Source organism: Procambarus clarkii, chromosome 86 (genome assembly GCF_040958095.1).
Source record: "Procambarus clarkii isolate CNS0578487 chromosome 86, FALCON_Pclarkii_2.0, whole genome shotgun sequence".
Lineage (NCBI taxonomy): Eukaryota > Metazoa > Arthropoda > Malacostraca > Decapoda > Cambaridae > Procambarus > Procambarus clarkii.
In genome coordinates, this window is record NC_091235.1 from 14,120,710 (window position 1) to 14,146,868 (window position 26,159).

Below are 26,159 nucleotides of genomic sequence, written 5' to 3' on the forward strand. Positions count from 1 at the left end.
AACGGCCAAGATTTTAATTTCATTAATTTTTCCATCTAGGTACAAAAAAGGATGTTAGGAACCTAAATGTTCTTAATCAAAGAGATGGCAAGAAGTTAGTTAAGAAGGCTCGCCTTTCTAAATATGTGGAGTGCTCTGCTAAATCACAAGAAGGAGTACAAGAAGTCTTCACCTCGGCTATAATGGCAGCTGTTGGTTTAGCACCGAGGCAGCGGCCGTGTGTTATAATGTAGTATTCAGAAAATGGTAACAATTTACTAATTTGCAATCCATTTAATAAGTATTTTGTATGTGTATCTAGCAGATTATCATTAAGGAAAACATTAATCATTCAAGAGCAATGAATATGTATGTACTAGTTGTACCCTCTGCCTAAAAGGAAATTAATGATGAGCACAGGTCAGCCCCCTTGTATAGCTGTTTATCCTTAATTTAAACCAATGAGCCAATAACAAAGTTCCTTACACAAAGATTGTGTATGTTATGCTGATCTGTTAAAAGCCTTACAGTTCAGTACTGTAATTACCTAAGTGTAGTTACATGAGACCTATGTTCTTGGTGCCCCATCTTCCCAGTACTCTTTGTCATATGATGCTTTAAAACTACTGATAGTTTTGGCCTCCACCACCTTCTCACTTAACTTGTTCTAATCGTCTACACTCTATTTTCAAAAGTGGACTTTCTTATTTTTTGGCAGCTTTGTTTCCTTAGCTTGAACCTGTAATTACCTATGTTTAGTTATTGGATGAGAGCTATGCTTCTGGTGTCCCGTATTCCCATTACTCTTTGTAATATAACGCTTTAAAGGTAGGCGCCCCCAAAACAAACCCTATCTGGTTAAAAAATTGCTACTGAAAGCCAAACTGTTAAGCAGAACTTCCCAAATGAAAAATAAGCAAACGAACATGATATCACAACCGTCACCGTGCCACAGTCTACACAGCTCCCCCCTCCCCAGGAGGGGGAATGGGGAGCTCCAGACCCCCGCACCGGCAATCCACCCTCTGTTCTGAGGCTGATGTGAGACCTGGCGGTCGTGTGATTCTGGCTCCTGATGTTCCAGTGCTGTGCCTTGGGGTGTGGTCCTGTTCCGAGGTGGTGTGTGAGCCAGGAGTAATTTCTCCCGTGCTTGGGCTGCATGCACCTAGAGTTGCCTTGGCCCCCTGTGTCCCCTGTGTATTCTTCCTTTTTTCGGCGGGTCCCCGTAAGTGTACACGTCCGGGGGTTCAGTTCTTAGAAGGCTGTTTGGTAGCTTTGGGCGCCGGTTAGCAGTACCCTGCCTGGGATTACCTGAGCAAGAGTCCTCTTATAGTAAATGCTCAGGACCCTGGGAAACCCCTGGGGGCGCGCGGATCCGATGGATGTGACCCCGGAGTCCCCCCCTCGCTTCTAAAGAGTTTGAGGGTTGCTCTCACCCCTTGTCTCAGGGTGACTCTCTTTGCCTCCGTCTGCTGCCTGTGGGGTCGGTGACACCTTCGGCCCAGAGTCCTGCAAGTTTTGTTGCTTATTGTGGTTCAGTTACCCAGTCTTATGCTGACTTTGTGGGTGCAGGCAGTACGGATGTTGCACGTTGAGCTTCGATGGTGGCAACGCTCTCGGTTGTTTGCTCCCCGGAAGCCCCGAGGCTGCCAGTTTTGGTTGGTGTTGGGGCTTGGGGCGGGGGGAGAGTGTTGCTGCTTCGGTTCCTTCCACACCCTCCCTTGTCTTTTCCCTGTTGTGATCTACTCTGGTCCCCCCTTCCTACCTGCATCCAGATCCTTACCGTCTGTGAGTTCGGGGCGGGGTGGGGTCATTGGTTTTGGGACTTGGGCGATCTCAGGGAATTCCCCTTCCAGGGTAGCGACGGGGGCATTCGAGCCTGTTCCTCCAGCTGTGTTGTAAATCTGCCAGTGGGCTACCTTCCTTAGTATTTTTGCGGCTGCCCTGGTTTTTTCTTGAGGCTGGGGCTTTGGGGGGACTCCTCGGCCTCTGGGCCTGCCATGTGGGTTCCTGGGGCTGGGGAGGGGCTGCCTTAGGAGTGCCTAGGGCCCCGTTGGACCTCGCGGGGGTTTTTCTACTCTCTTGGTGGGGCTTACGTTTACGTGGAGTGGGGTTTCCCCCCCCCCCCCTGTACGAGTTTTTGGGCGTCGGCCTCTTCCCGGGCTCGGTTCCTTGTCCCATGAGTTAGTTGGTTCCGTCCTGTAGGTGAGTGTTCTTCTCAGTTATTCCCCCCCCCCCTTTTTCTTGGGATGGGATGTCTCCATCATGTTCCCCTCTTCTTGGAGTTCTGCATGACTTTTGGTGTCGGGTGTGGCTGTGCCTTTATGTGCTTTTGTGACTTGTGCTTGCTTCTGTGTTCTCGAGAGTTTGGAAAGGTTTCCGCTACTTCCCGTATTAATGGAACGTCTGTCGTCTTTCGATGTGGCTTCCTCCGGTCCTTTCTAGGACTTGTTGTTCCTTTTCTGTGCTTATTCTGTTACACTCAACACTTGTTTGTCTTTTGTTGTCTGGCCCTCTCTCAATTTATATTGAACCATTCCTGCTTCCTAGTTCTGCATCTTTGTACTGGTTTAAATTTCCTTATACTTTCATCATATAACCTAAAAAAAAGTTCATGTAACTCATTTACTTTCTTTCCTTCAATAAATCTTTGTAATCAAATTGATTAACCCTTTGGTTGCACATCATATCATATGATGGGGTACCTATATATTCTCAGACTGAGCATCACATGGTATGAAGTATTAGGGAACTGCATAAAATTTAAGTCTTGCACATACATGGGGCTAACAATTACTTCATCAGGCCTCCAGTAACAACCCCCCATTTTGAAAAAAAAATCCCGAGTCCCTCACTTTCCTTCTAGAAAAATGAGGACCATATCTGGCAACGTCACCATCCAGTGTCTGAACATGAAGGGCAGCCATAACAGTAGCCACTGAACTTTTATCAACCGCAAATGAGTGATTACCATTATATATTTCAGGCAAAATGTGTACTTTATCTAATTATAAGTTTTAGGCTTTATATATATATATATATATATATATATATATATATATATATATATATATATATATATATATATATATATATATATATATATATATATATATATATATAATATATATATATATATATATAATATATATATATATATATAATATATTAGTATGAATAAATACATGTGTGTATATTTATACACATACAGACAGTCACTTGTTTTACGAACCCTTTTTGGGGCTGAGACTTATCAGATAACTTGTTGTGTTCGTATATGCGGTCCATCCTGAAAATCTGGGGGAACAAATCTACAGTTTCATGGCATAAATTTGACGGTATTTTGTTTGTACACACCATTACAAGAAGTCCTGATCCACTTGCTAACTTGATTCTTATTGTTGATAGAGCATTGTTATTTACATGAAAGAGATGGTGGTGGATGGTGGTGTTGGGCTGACTGAAGTGGAGATTAATGGTGATGAGGTAACCTCAGATGTTGAAGAATTTGGGTCAACATGTGATGAGTCAGGTGCAGGTGGTGCAGTGTGTGCTTTCTTGGAAGCCTTTGTAACATACTTTAATTGATACTTGTTTAATTCCTTTGCTCTTGTTTTCAAAAACTTCATATACAAATTGTACAATCTCATCGTGTTCATAAACTCACCGTTACTCATTTCCATAAATGCAAGAATGCCTTCAAAATGTTGCTGAATTTTTTCCGTTCCGTTGGGGAGCCGGTCGGCCGAGCGGACAGCACGCTGGACTTGTGATCCTGTGGTCCTGGGTTCGATCCCAGGCGCCGGCGAGAAACAATGGGCAGAGTTTCTTTCACCCTATGCCCCTGTTACCTAGCAGTAAAATAGGTACCTGGGTGTTAGTCAGCTGTCACGGGCTGCTTCCTGGGGGTGGAGGCCTGGTCGAGGACCGGGCCGCGGGGACACTAAAGCCCCGAAATCATCTCAAGATAACCTCAAGATATACCTTTTTTCTTTTAACGTTTCTTCTTCGTTTTCCTCTCCATCATCTTCATTGTACTGTTCTGGATTTTTTCATGTAAATAAATCTATAATTTCAACATCAGTCATGTTTTGAAAGGTTGGGGCTTCTTCGTCATGATCTATCCACTCATCTATGTCATCTACTGTTTGTCATCAGTTCTGTTCTCAGTTCTGGGGACTTAATTCCCCTGATGTAGGCTAAGAGTTCCTCTGTTAATTTTTTCTTCTTGCTAACTTTATTGGTCACAAATCCTTCAAAATCAGTCTCGTCACCTTCCTTAGGAAACAGACCTGATGGTCAGTCTTTTCCAACTAGTTCTAAGTGTTCTTAGCTTTACTTTGTCCCATGCACTATCAATAGTCCAGATGCTATACAATAAAGTCAGACTTTATTGTATAGCTTCAACCCCACCTTAATTGTGAAAAAGCTGTGGTGCATCAAAAATAAAGTACATACATACAAAACAAATGGAACATATTTAAAACAAAAAAGAGTGTCATAATGGAGCAGCCTACCTGCCGAACACTGAACAAACCTTTTGCTATAAGACAAATGAAAAAAAAATATTGAACAAATTTGAAGAAAGAAAAATGTCATAAAAGGTATGTTCAGTGTATGTAAGGTAGGTTGCTCCATTATATAAAACTTTGAATATCATATTGATGTTTTTAGGTGGTAGAACGGATTAATTTGATTTCCATTATTGTCAATGGGGACATTCGTTTTGTATGACATCCATTTCACATTCAAATTCAAAAAATTCAAAATTCAAATGTTTATTCAGGAAAGTACATACATACAAGGGGTGATACAAATATTGATGAATTTATAGATAGAGCTAGTACATACAATGCCTAAAGCCACTATTACGCAAAGCGTTTCGGGCAGGAAAAACACTAAAGACTAAAACTTAATACTAATTGAGATTCAAGTATAAAATGTGTTGAGAAAATAAAAAAATAAAAAAGGGGGGAACATGGCAGAAAAACAGCAAAAATACAATTAGGTTGACAAACAGCATTGTTTAAAAATAACAGACATGGGTTGACATTATAGGGGAAAGGTAGATTACAGGGAATTAATTAGGTAGTGCTTAGTTTTTATCGTAAACTGGTTGAGAGAGGTACAGTCTTCAACATAATTGGGAAGGTCATTCCACATTCTGGGTCCCTTGATTTGTAGAGCATTTCTAGTTTAAGTTGTACTCTTGGAATATCAAAAAGGTATTTGTTTCTGGTGTGGTGCTCATGGGTTCTGTTACAACCTTCATTGAAGCTTTTAAGGTCAGGATTGACATTACAGTTCAGCATTTTATATATATATAATACTCATGAGAGGATGTGCAGTGACTTAATATCTAACATATTCAGAGATTTGAGTAGGGGATCAAACTAGGGGATTGAGTAGATAGATATATGAGTGATGTCTGGGGCCAGAGTTGGATATTGTCCTAATAGCAGCTGTGTGTTGAGTAATTAGAGGACTTAAATGATTTTGGGTAGTAGAACCCCAAGCACAAATACCATAGTTGAGATAAGGATAGATGAGGGAGTAATAGTGTCACCAGGGCAGGGCGAGGTGCATAATATCTGATCTTAGAAAGAATGCCAACATTTTTTGAAACTTTTTTTGATATATTTAGAATGTGTTCCTGGAAATTCAGCTTGTTGTCAATGAGAATGCCAAGGAATTTGCCATCTATTTTGTTACAAATTTGGGTATTATTTATCCTGAGATTTATTTGATTTGAGGATTTATTGCCAAACAGAATATAGAAAGTTTTGTTAGTGTTGAGGGTGAGTTTGCTGGCAGTTAGCCAAAGATGGACTTTATTTAGCTCAGTATTCACTGTGACATTTAGAGCAAGGGAGTCAGGACTGGAGTAAATGAAGGTTGTGTCGTCAGCAAATAGAATTGGTTTGAGGTGTTGGGAGGCATTTGGAAGGTCATTAATGTAGATGAGAAAGAGGAGAGGGCCAAGTATGCTGCCCTGAGGAACAACAATGTTGATGGGTAGGGTGGGAGAAATTGAATTATTCACAGAAACATACTGGAGCCTGTTAGTGAGGTAAGATTTGAGGTATTGCAGGGAGTGACCTCTGACTCCATAATGATGTAATTTAAGAAGAAGGTTTTGTTGGTTGACAGTGTCAAAAGCCTTACACAGGTCCACAAATAACCCAACAGGGAACTCATTTTTATCAAGAGCTGCATGTATCAAGTTAATCATACTAATAAGTGCATCGTTAGTGCTATTTTTTTGGGTCTGAAGCCATATTGACCAGAGCTAAGTATATTGTGTTTGGCTAGATAAGAGTAAAGCTGCTTGTAAATTAGTTTTTCAAATATTTTTGACAAGTTTGGCAGGATTGATATAGGTCTGTAGTTGTTAACACCAGTGAGATCACCACATTTGTGGACAGGGGTTACTCTCGCTTTTTTAGAATATCTGGAAAGGTTCGGAGTTCAAGTGACTTGAAGAGCAATGCAATAGCAGGGGCTAAAGATCTGGAGACTTTTTTTGTAAATTAAAGTTGGTATCTCCTCAAGGGCACTAGACTTTGTTTTAAGGGAAAGGATTATCTCATTAACATCAGTGGAATTTGTAGGCTTTAGGTACAGAGACTGTGGAAAGTTACCTGTAAGATAGTCCTGAACATCAGTACTGGAAGATGGAATATCATTTGCAAGGGATGACCCAATGGAAGAGAAGAATCTATTGAACTTGATAGCAGTATCAGAGACCGAGAGCTGACCATCGTTATTGGACAAGAGTATTGGTTTGTTATTTAAAATCTTCTTTGATCCCAATATTTGTGAAATTGTACTCCATGTTTTCTTAATGTTGCCCTTTGTTTGGGTAAATTTATCTTCGTAGTACTGTATTTAGTTTTGGCTCTTCTAATTATTTTAGATAGCGATAACGAGTAATTCTTTGAAAATTCTTTGGAGATGATTCCTAACCTATACTTCTTCTCAAGGGCATGTTTTTTATTAATGGATTTAAGTATTCCCTTTGTAAGCCAAGGATTGTTTAGCCTTTTGGTTGTGACTTGTTTCGTTAGCATAGGACAGTGGGTGTTATAAAGGCTGACATGACGATCACTGCGCCGGAATGGATTAAATTCGTTATTCGAGGTTCCACTGTATTCCCCCTCAGTTTTTTTCTTGTATTGTTAAAATGTGTTCTCTGATCATGGGAAACTAAGCAAATAAAATGTTGTAATGTGTCATAGTTTAGCCTTGAAGGAGCTGAGAATTTGAGCAATTTATAGGCACCGAGTGATGAAGTGCCATGACGTGCTGGTGCCTCATCAGCAGTGCTGGCGCTGGTGATGAAATCTTAGCGTGTACCTCTATACTGTGCTATGACCATCTGACTCCAGCAGACGTCACCTGATGCATCAAAATACCAAGAAATACAATGTGTAATAAAAAATAATAATAATAACTAATTTTTATTCACAAGAACGTACAATGGGATTGTGAGGTTACATACGATTTGTATTTTTACATTCTTGTAAAGCTACTAACACACACAACATTTTGGGTAGGTCCTTAATCTAACATATCAGGTAGGATGAAAAGGTACATTGTAGCAAAATTTAATATCAACATGTAACTACAATATAAATTGACAGAGGTGATTACACTGGTAAAGGTATGTCTTAAGTACTAATATTGGGGAAGTGGGTAGCACAAGATAAAATGTGAGTTTGATCCCCATCATTTTCCCCACAAGGTAGGAAATGATGGGGATGAAATTAGGTACTTTTTGGTTTTACTTTTGAATAAGGCATAGGTTGACTTCATTAGGGAGCGAGTTCCATAGACTGGGTCCTTTTATTTGCATGAAGTGTTTGCACAAATGTAGTTTGACTCTGGGGATTTCAAAGATATATTTCTTTCTGGTGTGGTGCTCATGAGCTCTATTACACCTATCAAGGAAAAGTTTCAGATCAAGATTAACCTTTAGGAACAGAGTTTTGTACATGTGAAGAACACATGAGAATGTGTGGAGTGAATGTATGTTTAGCATGTTAATGGACTTGCTTAAAGAGAGGGGGCTGTGTGTTGTCTGGAAACAGAATTTGTTATAGTTCTGATAGCAAATTTTTGCCGAGTGATGATGGCCTTGAGGTAATTTGCCGTGGGTGAGCCCCGTGCACAGATATCGTATGTAAGATAGTGATAGATTAGCTCGTAGTTTAATGAGAGGAGAGCAGAGTAGGGAACATGTCAGATTTTAGAGGGTTTACTGACCATTTCTGTGGGCTCCCTGGAGCTATTAGACTGATCTTGGCTAATATTAGTACGGGGCTTCAGTCATATGGAGTTGTCATGCCTACTGCAGACCACAAGCCAGAACATGGTACCCTCTAGAGAGATGCAGAGAGCAATGGCCTATAAAACTCATGTATGAAAGTATTCATGTCTGCCATCAAATGGGGTTAAACACCCAGAAAGGTAGGCGCTTCAAAACAGACCCCTCCTGGTAGAAAATTGCATCCTGAGACATGAACCAAGGCTAGAAACTTCTCTAAAGCTGATTGGCTTCACCATGCTGGTGTTCGTACTGTGTGTTGGCAGTGGCCAGGAGTTCGTACCAAGGGCTGCATGCTCTTAGGGTTCCCTTCCCTAAGCTCCCTGTGAGTACACCCCTTGGGGGTCAATTATCTTCTCTGGGTCCTTCGGGTCCCCATTCCCATAGGTATAGTGACTGCTTGGCTTGCTACCTCACCCTTGGGGTCAACTTAGGTCTCAGTACTTTTGTATGGCCCTGGGTAGGGAGTGGTTGGTTGCAGGTTGGGATGCGCTGGGCTGCCAAGTTTGCATATTGGTAGTAGCCATGCCTTTTTCTGGTCCCCTGGGTTGTGGTGGTTCCTTGGAGTTCTCTTTCATTCTTTTTAGCTTTCTTTATTGCCCATTGGAAGCCTGCCACAGTCCCTACTAGGTGATACCTAGGTTCAGTAGGGCGGTCCTCCTCTGGGGTTGCTCACCTCACTGGGGCCAGTTTGCCCGGATCATATACTGGGATACAACCGGCTTTGGCGGTCCATTGCCTGGGCTTTCCATAGGAAAACAACCCCCCTGCAGGCCCTGGAAAACCCTGTCAGGGCTTAGTTGACCAGGATGGATGTGTCTTCTGAGTCCCATCTAGCCTTTTGAGAGTTTGAGCATTGTTCGTTGCCTTGTCTCGGGTGACGATCACCTGTATTGCCTCCATCGTGCTGCTTGCTTGGTCAACACCACCTTTGACCCGAAGTCTTGTGAGACTTGTTCTCTACTTATGCTCCAATTTACCCATACTGCTACAGCTGAGGTTAGGGGTCAGCTCGTGCATTGAATGCTAGGTTTAGGTTGCTGCAAAGCACTCGGTTGGTTGCCCACTCGAATGCCCTGGGGCTGCCCCATTTTGGTTATAGGGACCCGGACTTGGGGAGCATTGGTCGCTTTGACCTTGGTTCTGTCCGCACCCCTTCATGTTCCCCTTGCTGGTGTGGTTTACTTTTCTCCTTCTTCCCCCCCCCCCTGCTTCAGACTCCCAAACATCTGAGGGTTTAGAGGGATGAGACACGGGCGGCTATGGGGGTTGCCTTAGTTGCGGGGATGGAGGCATTCGAGCCTCCATCGGGAGCTTCTAGCTTCTTTTGGCTGTGTGTTGTATGTAGGTGCCTAAATTCAGTCTGCTTTCTATGAATAGGCCAAGGAACTTTCCCTCATTTTTATTGCTAATGTTAACATTATCTGAAGTTGAATTTCATTTGATGATTTACTGCCAAATAGAAAAGACCTCCTACATTTTATGTTTAATGTGAGTTTGTTGGGTGACAACCATGAGTGGACTTTTTAATTCATTATTTACAATATTGTTTAGTGTGTTTGGGTTGGGGTCAGAATAGATGTAGGTAGTATCATCATCAAATGGTATAGGTTTAAGAATGATAGAAACATTTGGCAAATAATTGATGTATACAAGAAATAGGAGAGGTCCTAAGATTCTATTAGCATCTTAGTTAAGATGTGCAGCAAAGGGATGTATAGGCAAAGATGTATAAGCAATGTATAAGATGATGTATAAGTTTCTCATTTTGCTAAAAATTGTCGTCCTCCAGTCAATGATGTACAGTTTATTGTACAGTAATTAGAAAGCAGCAAACACATTGTGTGCCTTATCATGACTGCATGACTACTGATGCCTTGGTATATCCACAGTTTTAAAGGGTCTTATAATTTAGTTCCGAGTATCAAGTGTCAAAGCTGTTTCCACGATCTGGAATTTACAAAAATTTATGTACCGTAAATAGTTATTATTGCACAAAAATATTTTCAGAACAATTTATAATGCATGTACTCTCTCAGCTCACTTATCTGGGCTACATGGGAGGACCCCTCACCAGATAAGCTAGACATCCGGATAAGCAGAATTCTTACAAATGTCAAAACTTCACTTTTCTTTATTATGCACCCCATCCCGTGGGTGGTGGTGTAAAGGGTTACAGAGGCATATAATCGGTTCAGGAACTGAACCCTCTAGTTCGTTTAGCTAAGCAAATAATTTTTTTAATGCTAGTTACACAATTATTAATGTTATATATACATGTACACACACTCATAAATACATGTACATACACATACATATTCAATCACCCACACAAAAACACACATCAATAATCTTTGTATCACAAGTGATTCAACAAGAGGCTCACAAGGCACTTTACATCTATGGTGAGTCACACAGTTACTAGTCTTGCTCCACACTAACCCAAATGGGCAGCAAAAATTACCATATTCTCAATTTTGTTTGTACCACAACCAAAATTTATTTGAATTTTCACCCACACAATAACAAAATTAATTTGAAGGAACATTCAGCTTACCTTGGTATAGTTTGTCTTTTTGTTTGATACTGTAGATCTTGAAATATTTAATTCAGAAAATTTACATAACCTAATCTCCTGTTACCTGTACAGTATTTCTGTCTGGATATGGGTGAAGTTTTGCCAGAAAATTATCCAGACTTGACTTAGACTCTGGCCATTCTGTGTTATCCTGCCAAACTTCCAGTTATCTGGATTTCTGTTCAGATATAGAGAAGTTTAGGAAAAAATTATCCAGACATGATTTTGACTGGATAACCCAAATATTCAGTTCGGTGTGCTTTGGATAACCGAGCTCATACAGTACTACTGTATACATAATTCTAATAAGCACATTGGGGCACATTAAAATTACCATTGTTATTAATATACATGTATTCTTAAGTTGTGTTTGTTTTTATGTTCACCCATATATAACATGTAATTTGAACAGACTGTTACTGAATATTGTAAATCTGAAAATGTTCGACTGTGTATTATTAAAAAAATAACAATCATATTTACTGTATTAGAACATCTATTATTAGCATGAAATGCACAGCTAATCATTTATATCATTGGACATAGTGATAAATATGATAGCCCATCATTTGATAGAGGTCAATCAAACTTCGTCATCTCTTCAATTTCTAGTGTGTGGTTTGGTCAACGTAGAGGTCAAATTTACTGAACATATCACATTGCTAAGATATGATATAATGGAAGGATTGTTTCTATAGCTTGAATTTAATCTCCACCACTGAAAAATTGCAAGGACTAGATATATTTTTATATGCAGTGATTTGAGATATATATAGTAGTACGTGTACTGTAATTTCTACAGGGGTTAAATTCCTGGAAAACACCCTGCAAATTAGACTTTAGTCTTTTAACCCTTAGTGTGTGGCTATGGATATTCGTGCATGTCTTTCTATGTGCTAAAAAAACAAAACAAAAAAACAAAAATAAAGGATTATTTTTTTCCTTATCCACTTAAAATATGACAAACCCCAAATGCACCAAAAATAGTTTGCAAAATTGTTTTCCTCTAAATGTGTTAAATACCCTTCCCTGATCACATACATGTTGAAAAAATTTCACAAATGTACTTACTTTCGCCGCAGTGGTGTCCAGAAAATGTCATATGTGGTCATTAACTCTTAGAGGTGTGAGATTCAGGCCGCCAGAATGGCGCCTGTCAAATCCTTGTCTGTGACGCGTATATCTGGTTTAGTTGTATTTAAAATACATAAACACCTTACAGTGTTACACCCCCACTCTTCCTCTCCACCATACTCCCACACTTTTCCCCCCCACACTCTCCCATTCTTCCCCATACTCATTTTTTTTCCATATTCTCAGTCTTCCCCCCTCCCCCTCATTCTTCCCCATACCCCCACTGTAGAACAGCAGAGGGCCAAGGCACACTGAAGGTCAGGGATAGAAGGGATCGTTATATGAAAGTCTGAAACGAGTGCAGAAATCTAAAGGGCGAGATTCAAGGATAGGTTTACACAGATGGAAAGATTGAGGAAGACGAGAACCAGAGCTAGCAGAAGTGGAAACCCAGTTCGGTCGCGACCCGCAACAGGTTCGCCACGAATACCATGGAGCTGAAGAACCGGCGAGACATCACGAACGAATTTACCCGCTATTTTGCACACTTCTAGATCTGCAGCAAAGGAGTTTCGAACGTAATGGTGGAAATTAGACTTCCAACACTCGTGCTTAGCTGCATGGATGGCCCTATGGGCCACCGCACTCTCCTTCCGAAAAAAAAAATCACCCGTCGGTGATTTTTGAAGGGTGCGTCGTCCCCAGCGGTGCTCCCCAATTTCAACAGGGGAGTCTTACTACATCGTTCCTTCTCCCACTAGTGCTAAGACCCCATTCCCCCCTATCGCCCTAGCCTGGACACCCAACCATCCACTCGGGGCGACCCCTCCAGCGGGTGGTCCGATGGTTCACAAGGCCCCCTAGGTGGTGTCCTCCTGCACGTACACCACCCAAAGAGGCAGGTGAGGGGGGGGGCCCCCCCTCCAAGTAAGTAACCCACACCGGTCCCAGGGAGGTGTACGCGAGCCCCTCACCACGGCAAGGCGACACCACGGAGGGGGACTATGAAATACAACATGTACTTTGGTTAAATTAAAACAGATTATGTAGCAGTATAATATATTAAGTTGCATTTCAGGTAAATAAGTATATGTCCATAGTATATAGCCGGAACTTGTTACACTGGGGGGGGGGAGGCCTTAGTAAGGTTATTCATCTCAATTACATCTGTACCTTACTATGTAATAACCTCCGAACTGTGGAAGACTGTACAGCTGACAATGATTATGAATGTACATCATAAGCATTAACAGTGGTTTCTATCAACATTCTTAAGGGTTACACCTTGCAGCTTTATTTTAGATTTAATGGCAAGAGCTTCAGTGGCCTAAAATTTAATATACAAGTTACCATAGCTCATAATTTAGATTTCCCCTTTTACATTCCAGGTGTTTTAGGTAGCATCTTCGAACCAAGGACTTAATTTTGTTTACAAAAAGGGTGATTAAGTTATTGCTTTAATCACGTAATTGGTATATCTAGCAATTACACAAATTTTATAGATTAGATGGCAAGTCAACTACAGCACCACCCCTCCCCCCCCACCACCTTTTCATACATATTAGGATTAGACAATTACAGATTTCCCTCGTCTTCCTTACAATTTCGCCAGTTGTGAAAGATACATAACCGACTTAAGAAAAACAACTTTTTTGCTCGACCTATTTAATAAATACAAATTAAGGCACTATGATGGAGTAAAAGCAAATAATGCCCAAGCTGGGGAGACTGTAGTAACATCAAAGGCACAGGATACTCAAGAGACGCTAAACATTACTAATTATGCCAATATGTGAACAAAAGTTCATAACAGCGATATCAAGGTTATGGAGGAAATATGTTCAGGTTTCCTTAGTGAAAAGAATTGTGCATTTAGTCTTCATACTAAACATAGCAATATTGATATTTACCACATCAACAGTATTGTGATAGCTAGATTCTATACTGTCGCAGCCTCTAATCAGCATCAGTCTTTATGCATTAGGCGAATTTCCTACATCGTTGAATGACATACTGGCAAATGTCACCTAGCTGGCATGTGGTACAGACCTGCTTATTGCAGGTGAACTACACGCACTCCCAGGCTCTAATTCTTCACTTAGGAAGTAACATTCATGGTTCTCCAAATTTAACTATACTAGCATGGTGTTCTTTTAAGTCTCTCGTAGCTTACTCGTACACTTTAGAATGTACCTACTTGCCTATCAGGATGCACATGTACTCTATCTTTAGTATACAGCTTTACCCCTGAACATAATTCAGGGACAAATCTTGTATACTTCTTGGTTGGTCAATATTTTGCTAGGGACATCCACCTTGTACCTAGAGGTAGGAGGGTGAAAAAGGGGGGGGGGGCAGTAACTAAGAAAAAAAAACTACCATAATGTCTTCAGTTACTCCGAAACATCCTTTAAACCCTAAAATAACGAAGGACAACCCAGGCTCCCCTTCACCGTCCCCGCCCCTCCATGTTGTGAACCACTGTAGCATGTCATTTACATTCTAGTAGTTTCTAGCAAGATTTAAAATCTTAATATAAACGCCCCGCTTGAGGAGGAAGTGGAGCCATGCAGAAGGGAGCATCTGGAGGAGCCCCAGGGACGAGCGTACCACCAGTGGTGCGGCAGAGTAGCAGTGGGCAGGGTTCTTGCTCATCATGGCTCTCCTGGCGAGGATAAGTCTCATTACTAAAATTTAAAAAGTTATAAATATGCAATTTGTGTAGACAAGGCGACAATAAACGAAGATAAAATTTAACGTAGTGTAATGTGCATGATCTGTCACCCCGACCCCTCCAGTTACCATAGAGGCATCGGGTTCTCTAATTAGGCCTATGCGCATGTTTTTTTTTATTCAGCTACTCTGAACAAAAACGTTCTAAGTAGCTTGAGCTATGTTGAGGAAGGTGGTGAAGAGGAACAGGAGCTACAGGAGGGGTAAAAGTCAAAGCACAACAGAGGCGAGAGGAATGATGTTGCAAGGATCACGCCAGATAGCGAAGGCAGCTGTCATGGCGGTCCTGGAAAGGTAGGAAACCAGTGTCAGCATACAAGCTGAGGGCGGGAGTCGAACGAAAGGCACCAGAGCTGAAGCGCAACCCAGCATAGTGCAAAGCATCAAGACGGCGAAGAGTAGAAGCGGACGAGTAAGCAAGGCAACCATAATCGAGTTAGACAGGACCAGGGAGGAATGTAGAGAACAGCGTATGCCTCTCTGGACATCAGCCCGCACCGACAGATGGCGTGGAGAGCTAAGAGACGGAGGAGAAGGATGGGAAGGAGGATCGGAGGGAGACGAGAAAGACAACAGACTGGGGCAGAAAGGGAACCCCAGGCAGACAGGAGGGGGACCCTCCGGGACAGAACGCAAAGGAACAGAAGGAGGTGGAGGTAGTAGTGGTGGGTGGTGGTGGTGGTGGTGGTGGTGGTGGGCGGCGTGTCTGGGTCTAAGGCCCAGAAACGGTTACGAGACTGAGGAAGGACGAGGAGGGGAAGAGAACACCACGCGACCACAAGAGACGTTAGCACAAGGGGAAAAGATGGCGAACGTGGCGCCTCGCTTCAGGAAGACAAGTTTTCCCGGTGCTTCAGGTTGAGGACGGCTGCCTCAAGCTGGTAGTGTATAAATGTGCAGGAGAAGGTAGGGTGGGCATCACCGCAATTTAGGCAGCGAGCCTGGGGAGAAGTGCACTCCGACTTTAGAGTGACCTTCGTCCCCACACACAGGACAGACAGTACTGGAGGGCACCATGTCCAAACCTCCAGCACTTATTACAGAGCCGAGAAGGAACGTACTCCTAGTCGGAGCATCTGGCACCAGCAAGAATAACAGGACTGAAGGGTCCGTCAAAGGTAATCTTCACAACCCGACGGGGTTGAAGGCGACGACCACGAGAGGGACGAGTAAGAGAGTCCACCTGGAGGACAGAATGGCCTTAGGCTTCGGGGACATGCCGAATATCTTCGTGGCAGTCCCGCAGATTGTAAACACCAGTCGACACATGGGGCGGGAGGAGAATAGTGCCAACAATGGTATTCAACCGAGCGTTCTTTGAGACTAACAAGGGGTCTCGCCATGGCAGGAAAAGGCGGCCAAGTGGGAGGCTGCATCCAGAGTAGCAGCAGCAACAACACCTGTACCGAGACGGGTGGGGTCGAAGGTAACGAAACATCTACTGAATCAACAAAGTATCTGTGGCGGGAGAAAGCGTCAGGTGTAGTAGAATCAAGAGGGAGATCAAAGTATTTGGCCCACGAAGCAAGGCTTTAAACGCATCGGCACGGGAAGGAATCTAGCGAGTGCGGCCGTGGTAAGGACGATATTGAGAACCCCCAGAGGTGTTAAAAGGCACAGTAGTCAATCACTACTAGAGACCGAGCCGTGCCAGGGGACGAGGTGGTCGCCACTGGGGCTCTACCCAACCACAAAGGAAGGGAGAGTAGTCAGGAGGGTCAAAGGAGGAACAAGGTCGGGGCCCAGTGCAGCAGGGGCTACAGAGCCCGGTCTTCCAACACAGGCCGACTCTGAGGCTTGGTCGCCCACCCCACGAGCCCGAGCAGGTAAAAAGAGGAACATTAATCGACAGACGAGAGGAAAGACTTTCACGAATGTGCCCCTACACCCACCACAATTAGAGGCAGGACACCCAACACGAGACATGTTGCCGATCTTGCCGTCGCCCCCCCCCCCCTAGGGGTGCGTCGTGAGTATGCGCCCCCACAAACGCCACCTTAAGAACCGTCAGTCCGTCGAGATCAGGTTCAGTGACTAAAGGAGGATTGACAATAAAAGGGTCCCCTCGTTCGAGACGTTGGGTACTACAGTTTTACATTTGCAAGAGTATGCCTCTAACATCCGGGCATCAAAAAAGGCCAAACGAATGATCAAGACGGGCACAAGGACAGTGGGAAATGACAGTCAGAAATGAGAAGACGGGGGGGGAGGGGGGGGGGAAGAAAAACAAAAAGTTGTCCAGCAAAATTGGCGAGGACAGCAGCAGGCCACAAAAATAATAGGACAGGACTGTCCCATGGAGCAGGAAAGTGTGGACGACAAATTTAAATCTAGCATTCTCCAAAAACTTAAACCATGAAACAAATGGCTTCCGAGCTAAACCAAGGGCAAATTAAAAGCAACTGCTACTTCAGAAAAGGCAATCACCGGCACGCTACACGTTCCCCATTTGAAATGCAACCTGCGGCATGTATAAACATGCCAGTCAATGGGAAAAGTTAGGGGAGAGGGTTGAAGAGGAAGATACCATGTTACAAGTCATTTTAAATTAATGTTTTATCACAATTTCGGTAAAAAAATTGATTAACCTAAATATTATAACTTCATTAAATTAAAGGTTGTGGTGTAGGCATCAGAATACCTGAAACATTTTATGAGGAACGGGTCATTAATGTCTTGTATTTTGGAAACATTGCCAAAGGCTGCCTCGAACGCCAGCTGTGTCTCCCTCATTTCAGCTCCATAGGCTTTTCTAGTCTCTTCACTCGCAGCTTCAATCATCATCTTCAGCTGCGCAGCATTTTTGCTCAATATTCCAGTGCGGTTAGGGAGATTACCTGACAGAATTAGTAGAATTAGTAATTGTCAACAGTAACATGCAAGGAAATTTGAATAAATTGGGAATCTTTCTAGCCAAGAGCAACGCCAGTTCGCCATTAACAACTTTCATAGTTAGACTTTTCTATCTCCATGTTTCTTAAAAGAAATTCAAATTTGATCAAAACTAATCTCAGAATCCAGCACAGTACTGCAGGAATTTACGGCCCCCTTCCCCCCTCCAAAGTCTGAATACTTTAAGTGGCACTATATTCTCTAGTTAATTACGAAAATTTCAAAAAGCCATCAAACTTTGAAGACTAACTTGCCGAACTGGCACAAATCTGAGGAATTTTATATAAACAGCGATCATTTGAGTAAAGTCTTAGAAAATGAGATGTTGTAGAAGATTGAGATTACTCACATGGTCTAACGAGGACAACAGAGGTTCCCGAGTGATCCAACTCCAAGCGTAGACTCTGGGTGAAGCCTTCTATGCCCCACTTTGTGGCACAGTAGATTGTCATATTAGGCCCAGCCATCTGCCCCGCTGGGGAAGAAACCATCACCACCCGACCTGAGAAACGTTTCAAGGTTAGAAGTTTGCAAGAAGCCAATGGTTATGAATCAAGTTATAACTGCCATTTTTAGCTCTATTTCAAACCCAATCTAGTAATGGCTGCCCCACTGGGGATCACAGTGAGCACAATCCCTTCTAAGCATTAACTTATCGGCCGAGCCTTAAATTTATGGTTCCTTTATGTTACGAGGATTCCTGCCAGTCACTAGCGCTCATAAGACTAGTTGTATAATACATTAACACTAAGGTTTTGTGCTATCAAGTCTAGTCAAACATTTTTATACAAGTACATCTTTAGTAACAAGCCTATTTTGCTATTTAATAAAGTTGAAGATCTTAGATAAAGAGCCAGCTGTACTAGCTAGTCTAACTTTTGTAGTTACAAGATTGTTACCTTTACATCGATTTAGACGAAAACCAGACTTACAGGCTTATAGAATACCAAGTAGACAATTTGCTAATTCGAGGCATTTGCAGAATTATCTTTTGTAATTTAGGCTGTGTAAAGAGGGCACTTAAATCAACCTCTTATAATTTATTGCGTTTGAACATCAAAATCCCCAACGAACAAAATACGATGAAGTACATCATATTGGCTAACTACATTTTCTGTACAGTGGTCCATCAGTTGAAGTCAATTTTGCACAATTTTCTGTCCGTTGTGACAACTACAGGGGAGCTGCCGGTTATAGTATTACTTTAGCAGTTCTTTCAGATTACAATTTAAACGTTCACCATTACTAAAATTTTATTCCTAGAGGCATCTGCCTAAATATTCTCCCAACCTAATTCTCGTCAATTAAGTCATTAGCTAGTAATTATTTAGTGTTGTCTGATCACGGTTGTGTAAAGGTTTATAACGTCATCCAACAAGCCAATGGCTTCCTGCCACTAGTGTCTACGAGTTTGCTTTTGTCAAAACTTCCCAAAATTCGACCATTTAAAACTTCATACCCAAGTCCAGCTCAACTTCACATGCAGCATGATACAACATGGCTCAGCTGCAAGTTATTTGCACAGGAAATTAAAAATCTCATCCGGTACTCTTCTGCTAAACGGAGGAAGTTTGCTCATGCCATCCAGATCAAGGCAAACGCCGTAGCCACTCCATCTAAAGCAACTAGGGGTTCACCCGAGGCTTCTCGTCTCTGCGATACTTTGCCAGAAACCAGGGACCCTGGGCCACATCTCAGACATGCTACAACACATGAGGCTCGGGTGAAACGTCATGACACTCTTCGTAGCCGGCCGCCTGCGGCAAAGATGTTTTGAGGTGGAACGTGAAGTCCGTATACTGGATGGAGGGACCTTCTGCAAGCCTGACATGGCTTGCACAGGTGACGAGGCGTTTATATTAGACACCCAGGTCTCTGCTGACAACTTTCCACTCTCCCGCCCATATCAGAGCAAGTGCGACAAGTACGGCACCCCAGAGATCTTTCAAAAAGGTCAGGTAATATACCAGGAAGCACACAGCATCTGCCTCTGATATCCCTTAATTGGAGAGGATGATGCAAGGAGTGTGTGCGAGATCTTCAAGATATGGGACTAAGAGCAACCTTTAGATTTGCTCTGAAAGCCCTGACCTGGACATATTCCATCTACAGAATATATATGGTCCAAGACCACATCAAGGGGGGCAGCTAGACCACCCTATTCCCAGGATCACTGTACAGGGTGCACAAGGGTCAATATAGTCTTAGGTTAACCACAGCCAGGATAGCTGGCAACCAACTATCTAAGCAGAGTAGTCATCTGGAGTACCACTTCTCCAAATGGTTTCTCACAATAGGGTGGATGACCTGGCCGGAGCCCACGAGTGGGTAAGGCGGCGGCCGGCGAGACCCCCCCTGTGCATACATTACTACCCACCCACTCCGGGGCCTTGTTAGGAGCTTCCACTGCAGTTTTTTTTCCATGTATGCTGCTGTCAAGTCACCAATCCTGCCGCTTGGGCAGCTTTTTTGCCTTTAACTTTAGTTTAATGATATACCGTGCACCTCCTTTCGTGTCCCATATACGAAAAACTAAAAATTTAAAATTCTTTTATGCTATTGTTATATCTTGTGGGTTGTGACGAGATCTGCCATTTATGTGTATCAGGTATGCTTAAGGGTGGCTTCTTGCAATGCCTAGTGGCTGGGGGATTGGTGCCCTGAAGCTATATAAACACCCTAGTTAGACCCTACTGGGTCTAACTAGATTAAGTATAATAGTAGCAAGATTTTGCTAGCACTGGGAGGTGAAAAGATATGGAACGCAACACTTCCTTGGGACCCAAGATTGGCGAGTGAACTAGCAAATTTATAGTTATTAGACTAGATAGCCAAGTAAAACTTCTACAGTTTTAATTTAAAAAAAAAAAAAAAAAGATTTGGCAGGAAGCACCGTTTGCAAACTACATAGCCTACCATTACTATCCCGTTCTTTCTAAACGACTCTGAACAGAACATTGTACCAAATCCATTTAACTCCCACCTTTCCTACATTCCGTAAAAAACTTAATGGTTTGAGTTATTTTCACTAGGGCTTCATTTATCCATTTGATATGTAAACTTTATGACGAGTCATGATTGAATACAACCTGGCGAGAATATACTAGCGAGCACCAACACTAAGAATTAGCGACCCGTGAATTTAGCAAGGCAAACAAGGAGAGGGCGTTTACCACCGTTTGGAAAACTCCATCGTGTCATTTAATATTAGTACACATCAAGTGAACGGCAAGTTAGTCCACCCTGGACTCTCCTCCTCCCTTTCAGGAATGACGGCAGGAGAATGGAATGAGGTTTAGGGTGGGAAGGGTTAGAGATTAATCATAACATACAAGCAAGCCTAGTAATTAGTAAAAACATTACCAAAGACTACTTGCCTTGGTTTTCCCTGATGACTGGTAGAAGGGCTCTAGTCATTTCTATGGAGCCCGTTAGGTTAACTTTGACCTGATCATCCACCATGGGGCTCGTATGCCACTCCAGGAAGGCATACGTGATCATCGCGGCGTTGTTGACTAGACACCACAACACTGTGGGTGGGAGTTGAGAACAGTCACATTACCAGGTGATGGTCGCAGTGGTATTATGTCAGCCATGACTACCAAAGCATACTAGTGTAAACTTTAACATTTTAGATTATAGCAGCTAGTTTGAATTTATGAATGCTCAACATAAAATAATGCATGTCCAAGTTGCAAAGACACTAGCCGTTTAATATGGACAACCAGCCGCCACTATCGAGGCAGCAGTCACCGGCAGTGCTGCCAAGTACAAACTCGGTACCGAGTTTGAGAAAATACATAGCATGGTATTTACAATCTTGTAAAGCCACTAGTACGCGCAGCGTTTCGGGCAGGATCTAGACATGCTATTACCATACAGACAAATCTAGATATACAATTTGTAACCCATTAAACACAAAAGACTACTCGCCTTGGTTTTCTTCCTTTAGCTGGCGTAGCTTATCCAAGAGACAATCTAGCATATTTGGTTTAGTGAAGTCAAGATAGACGGTGTGGACCCCAGCTTGACGGAGTGAGACCGCGGCCTCTCCCTCCAGATCCAGGCAAGTGGCCACCACGGTCCACCCCCACGACCTGGCGCACTTTGCCAGCTGGTAGCCAATCCCACTGTCACACCCAGTGATCACCACTATCCGCCCGCTAGTACGGACTTCCCTACAGATAAGCTTCTTCAGTCCAGCACTAGTAAAGTATGCCTTGTTGATTATGCTAGGCGCAGCCGACCAAGTTGTGTTGGGATGCACCATGTTCATAGGCCACTTCCTACTAGTCACGGGATTCACAAACACGAACTAGAAAAAAAAATTAGGCTATAAATTTATAATTAGAGGTAAACGTACCAAGTATGTAACGAAACTATCTTTACAAGGAACGTAAAAGTGGTTCTATTTCGAGGAAATAGAACCACTCGGAGAACAAACTAAGGATAAACCTACTTCACTAACTGCCAATCACGCTCTGTAGGTTCCGCTCTGGTGCTGCCCCACGTTACCTTGGTTCAGCTTCACACTTGGCTGTCCGGAACGTCCCGAAGCTTTCAACATACCTCTCAGCAGCCCGTCTTCTAAAGAAAGACCCAAAAGTGATTCCATGCACCCGCCAACCCCCTTGTTTATTAATGAAAAACGGTTTACACACGACTCACAACTGATTTCGTTCGAACACTTCCGAAACAAGTGCTTCGCTGACGTCTTTTATTAGAACCACAACGCTGTAAATGTTTCACCCATATACTACAAATACAAATAATCGCCAACAAAACCTAAATACCTAACCTAACCTAAACATCTAACCTAACCTATGCCCATATATGCACAATATGCTAATATATTATAATATTAATTTATATTTGAGAAAATGCCTGTTTTGAATAAACAGCATGTAAAAATTGATGAATGCATCTTTGGGGTCGACCGCTGGATGGAATGAACTTGGTCTAAGGACGGGGTGTACGATCCCCTACTTCGCCACTATTTCATTCGCCCACACCTACCTGTACACTTTTATTCTCTCAGTTCGGTAGACAGATGTTTACTCCTCCTTCTTCCCTTTCTTAGTCATTACGTTTATAAGTTAGACTGACCTTGTGTCTAATTCAAGACATTAGTTCCAGTTGCGACTAAGTAAGGGTCCAGGATAGACAGAATCGTCACTACTTGCCTTTCATAAGTGTGTCTTCAGTTGTTTATTTTATCCGCGTTATTGTGGCTTATTCTCTATATGCTATAATCACTTATGTCTCACACTTCCACATTCTAACGTCAGCTTTGACACGAGATAAACTCAGATAATAAACTTCACCATGTGAGAATCTTCCATATATTAAACTGGTGTCAGAGAAGAAATATTCTAAAAATGTCTTTTGTTAGAAAATGTATCATTTGTGTCCATACGGACTATTGACGAGGCTTATACAACCAGAACGTAATGCATATAACTTTCCTGGAACTGTTCGCTTCATGCTTCAATACTCCAGTGGGTACAGTATCCAAGTGTACTGTTAATTACTCGAAGAATCAACGTTGATGATGTTGATTAAACTTTAACGTTACATTTCTGAGGAAGAGAAAACGTATGTCTGGAAGCTGACTTTAACCGCCCAAGCTGCGCGCGCAAAAATAAACAAGTCCCCAATCTGAGCACGTTTTCTTCCAACCTCAGAAAATTCTAAAAAAAAAAAACGAGAGTAACCCCTGTCCACAAATGTGGTGATCCCACTGATGTTAACAACTTCAGTTGTTGACTACAGGAAGTAGTCAAATGTGGTAAAAATGCTTGCTTCTTTATTGACAGCAGAGGAGCGTTAGAGTCTTTAAATAGCAGACGCCCAGTATATCAGAATATTGTGATAGAGTGTAGAGAGAATGTTAAGAGACTAGAAAAAACTGGGTATAAAGTAAGATTCATGTGGATCCCTTCACATGTGGGAATACTGTTGAATGAGGTAGTTGATGACATAGCGAAGAGAGCCACTGAAAAAACTCTTGTTGATGTTGTATGTCAGTTAACCTTGAAACAAATAAAAACAAGACTCAAGGTGATTCAGGAGGGTGAAGAAATGATAAAGAGAATGGCAATGGTGGACAGTAGTAACACACTTAAGAATTATTCAATAATAAATACAAATTCGTCCTTCACTTATGGTAAAGGAAAGTCTACTTGGAAGGATTCAATTTACATGAGATTACGATTAGGATATAAATATATCTGGCAATACGGTGTTTATGTCAGTGAAAAAGATAAGGAGTGTAAATTATGTAGTATGCCGCACGCCCACACCTTAGAACATTATGTATTAGAGTGTCACCTTATTGAAAAATATAGAAATAAGGAAATAAATAGTGTACCACATCAAATTGTTTGGATGTGTGATAATGGTATAATAGACAGTATACTTAGGAGCTACAAGCTTCAATGCTTCAAGAATTTTGCCCCAAGAGTGTAACAATTATATGCTGTACTTGCTGTATGCAATGTTAAATGGGATTCTTGTACTGTTATATGTCTATTTGTACTCACTGAATTTGTGCGCCCCTTGAGGGACTTGAAGTAGAGGGGGGTAGAAATAGCCTAAGCTACTCTATCCCTTTGAGATGTATTTATTGCTTATCTCAATAAACATACTTGAACTTGACGTGAGAGACGTTGAAACCAACACAGAGGTCTAGAATGCCTCCACAAATATGTTTTACAAGAATGTAAAAACATCATTGCTATGTACCGTCATAAACCCAATGTACCTTCATGTATAAATATAAAAAAAAATAATAGTGTACCCAAAACACATGATATAAAGAAAATGAAATACTAGACACTGGAGTGTAAGCGTCGGCGATTACAACGTTCAACAACACTATCCAGTGAGTTTCCACACCTGATCGTTTGTGGAACTCTATCAGGTAACCTGTATTTATCATAAAGAAGCAGAAGAAGCATCAGCTGCCAAGTTCTCACATCAAGTCTAATTATTAGACACAACAATCAAGCCGTCACCACTGATGCTCCAGCGTCGACATCTCAACATCTCTGCTCTTACAGTCATTCCGAGGAGAAACCTTCACACAACCTGCACCAATCATAAAGATGGAAGCTCACCTGTGTCCAGAGTGTGGGAAGGGATTCAGTCAGCTTGGATATATGAACAGGCACATGTTAGTACATTCCGGTGATCAACCTCACCAATGTCCAGAGTGTGGGAAGAGATTCAGTCTTCTCCATAACATGAAGAGGCACTTGATGGTGCATACGGATGCAAGACCCTTTGAGTGTGCCGAGTGTGGCAAAAGATTTAGAGAACGTGGAACTTTAATAAAGCACATGGTGGTGCATTCAGGTGATAAACCTCACGAGTGTCCAGAGTGTGGGAAGAGATTTAGTCAACTTAGAAATATGAAGAGGCATAGGATGGTACATTCGGATGATAGGCTAAATATTATGAGTGTGTGAGATGATTCAGAGAATGTTAAAGTATAATAACACATATTAGTACATTAGCTGACTATTATCCTATCATACAATTTGGAAATTGTGAACTTTATCTTGAAAATATTGTGCTCTCACCTTGTCAGTTGGACATCCTATGAAGGTATTTAATATTTTGTTTTTTTATGAAACTTAGATGCTTCTCATGAACCAAGCAAGCACTAAGGAAGCTGTTAGTATAGAAGATAAGTGCACCTTGTAGACCAAGCAAGCACCAGGAAAGCTGTTGGTATAGAAGATAAATGCACCTCATAGACCAAGCAAGCACCAGGGGAACCTGCCAGTGTAGAAAAACTAGAAATTGTTCATAGGTAAAGAAATATTTCTTTGTTTTAGCAAAGTAAGATAATATCAAGTTTTGTTAGATTTTTGTGCATATTTATTTTAATAATAATAATGTGCTTTCCTCATTTGGTTCTCTTAAAAATTAAGAAATATACTGTATTGTATTTAAAATATAATAAAGTGTGTGTAGCTAAGTTAAGGACATATTTACTGTAATAACCATATGAATAAACATTGGAGCAGGGTGTAGAAAACAGTTTGCAATGTATTTAAGATGAGAACATTTTATTGACAGGAAAAATAGAAGTTAGTGTTTATTCAGGAAATAAAAGCTCATTAGATTCTTTCACAAACTGATGTCCTTTTGTAATATTTTTGTTTAGGCATATTTTTGAGCAATTGAGTTGCCTGTTTAGAAATATCAAAGTTTTTCCCAGGTTGTCTTGCTTCATGACTCGACATTGAACTCGCTCTAAAATTGATATACTGTATATTATCCTGATTGACATTTATTTCAGGTACCTTCATCATACGTATTTGCCTGAGTCTGGTCTAACTTCAGAAGTTATACTGTCCTGACTATGGCATTTATCATTTTCCAAGTCAGAAATATATATATATTACTCTAACCAAACCTCAGCAGTTAGGATATATTTGACTGACTCACATTTATATTACTCTGAGTCTGGCAATTATATTTCCCTCACTAGTAATTATATTATCCTGACAGGCAATTATATTACCCTTAATCTGCTAATTATATTAGGCTGAACCTGGCAATTATATT

At 41.8% G+C, this 26,159-nt stretch overlaps 3 protein-coding genes across 4 annotated transcripts in view; 2 read left to right on the forward strand and 1 right to left on the reverse strand.

Moving 5' to 3' along the window:
- The window catches only part of LOC123768597 (ras-like GTP-binding protein RhoL), a 51,384-nt gene extending 39,570 nt beyond the window's left edge, over positions 1 to 11,814 (forward strand). For both annotated transcript variants that reach the window (XM_045759234.2, XM_045759235.2), the window contains exon 6: positions 40 to 11,814. In XM_045759234.2, coding sequence (XP_045615190.1) covers positions 40 to 233 — 194 coding nt within the window. In that variant the 3' untranslated portion in view covers positions 234 to 11,814. The remainder of the gene's footprint in view (positions 1 to 39) is intronic.
- Positions 11,815 to 12,999: 1,185 nt separating this feature from the next.
- Positions 13,000 to 22,163, reverse strand: LOC123768582 (D-beta-hydroxybutyrate dehydrogenase, mitochondrial). The gene is made up of 6 exons (XM_045759233.2): positions 22,042 to 22,163; positions 21,516 to 21,897; positions 20,960 to 21,112; positions 17,932 to 18,084; positions 17,332 to 17,527; positions 13,000 to 14,622 (listed from the first exon to the last, which is right to left on the reverse strand). Exons 2-6 carry the CDS (start codon positions 21,856 to 21,858, stop codon positions 14,460 to 14,462), a joined length of 1,008 nt encoding a protein of 335 aa, XP_045615189.1. The 5' UTR covers positions 21,859 to 21,897; positions 22,042 to 22,163; the 3' UTR covers positions 13,000 to 14,459.
- Positions 22,164 to 24,688: 2,525 nt separating this feature from the next.
- On the forward strand, positions 24,689 to 25,289 carry LOC138358779 (gastrula zinc finger protein XlCGF57.1-like). Its single transcript, XM_069316953.1, has 2 exons — positions 24,689 to 25,012; positions 25,224 to 25,289. Exons 1-2 carry the CDS (start codon positions 24,689 to 24,691, stop codon positions 25,287 to 25,289), a joined length of 390 nt encoding a protein of 129 aa, XP_069173054.1.
- The last annotated feature ends 870 nt before the right edge of the window (positions 25,290 to 26,159 follow it).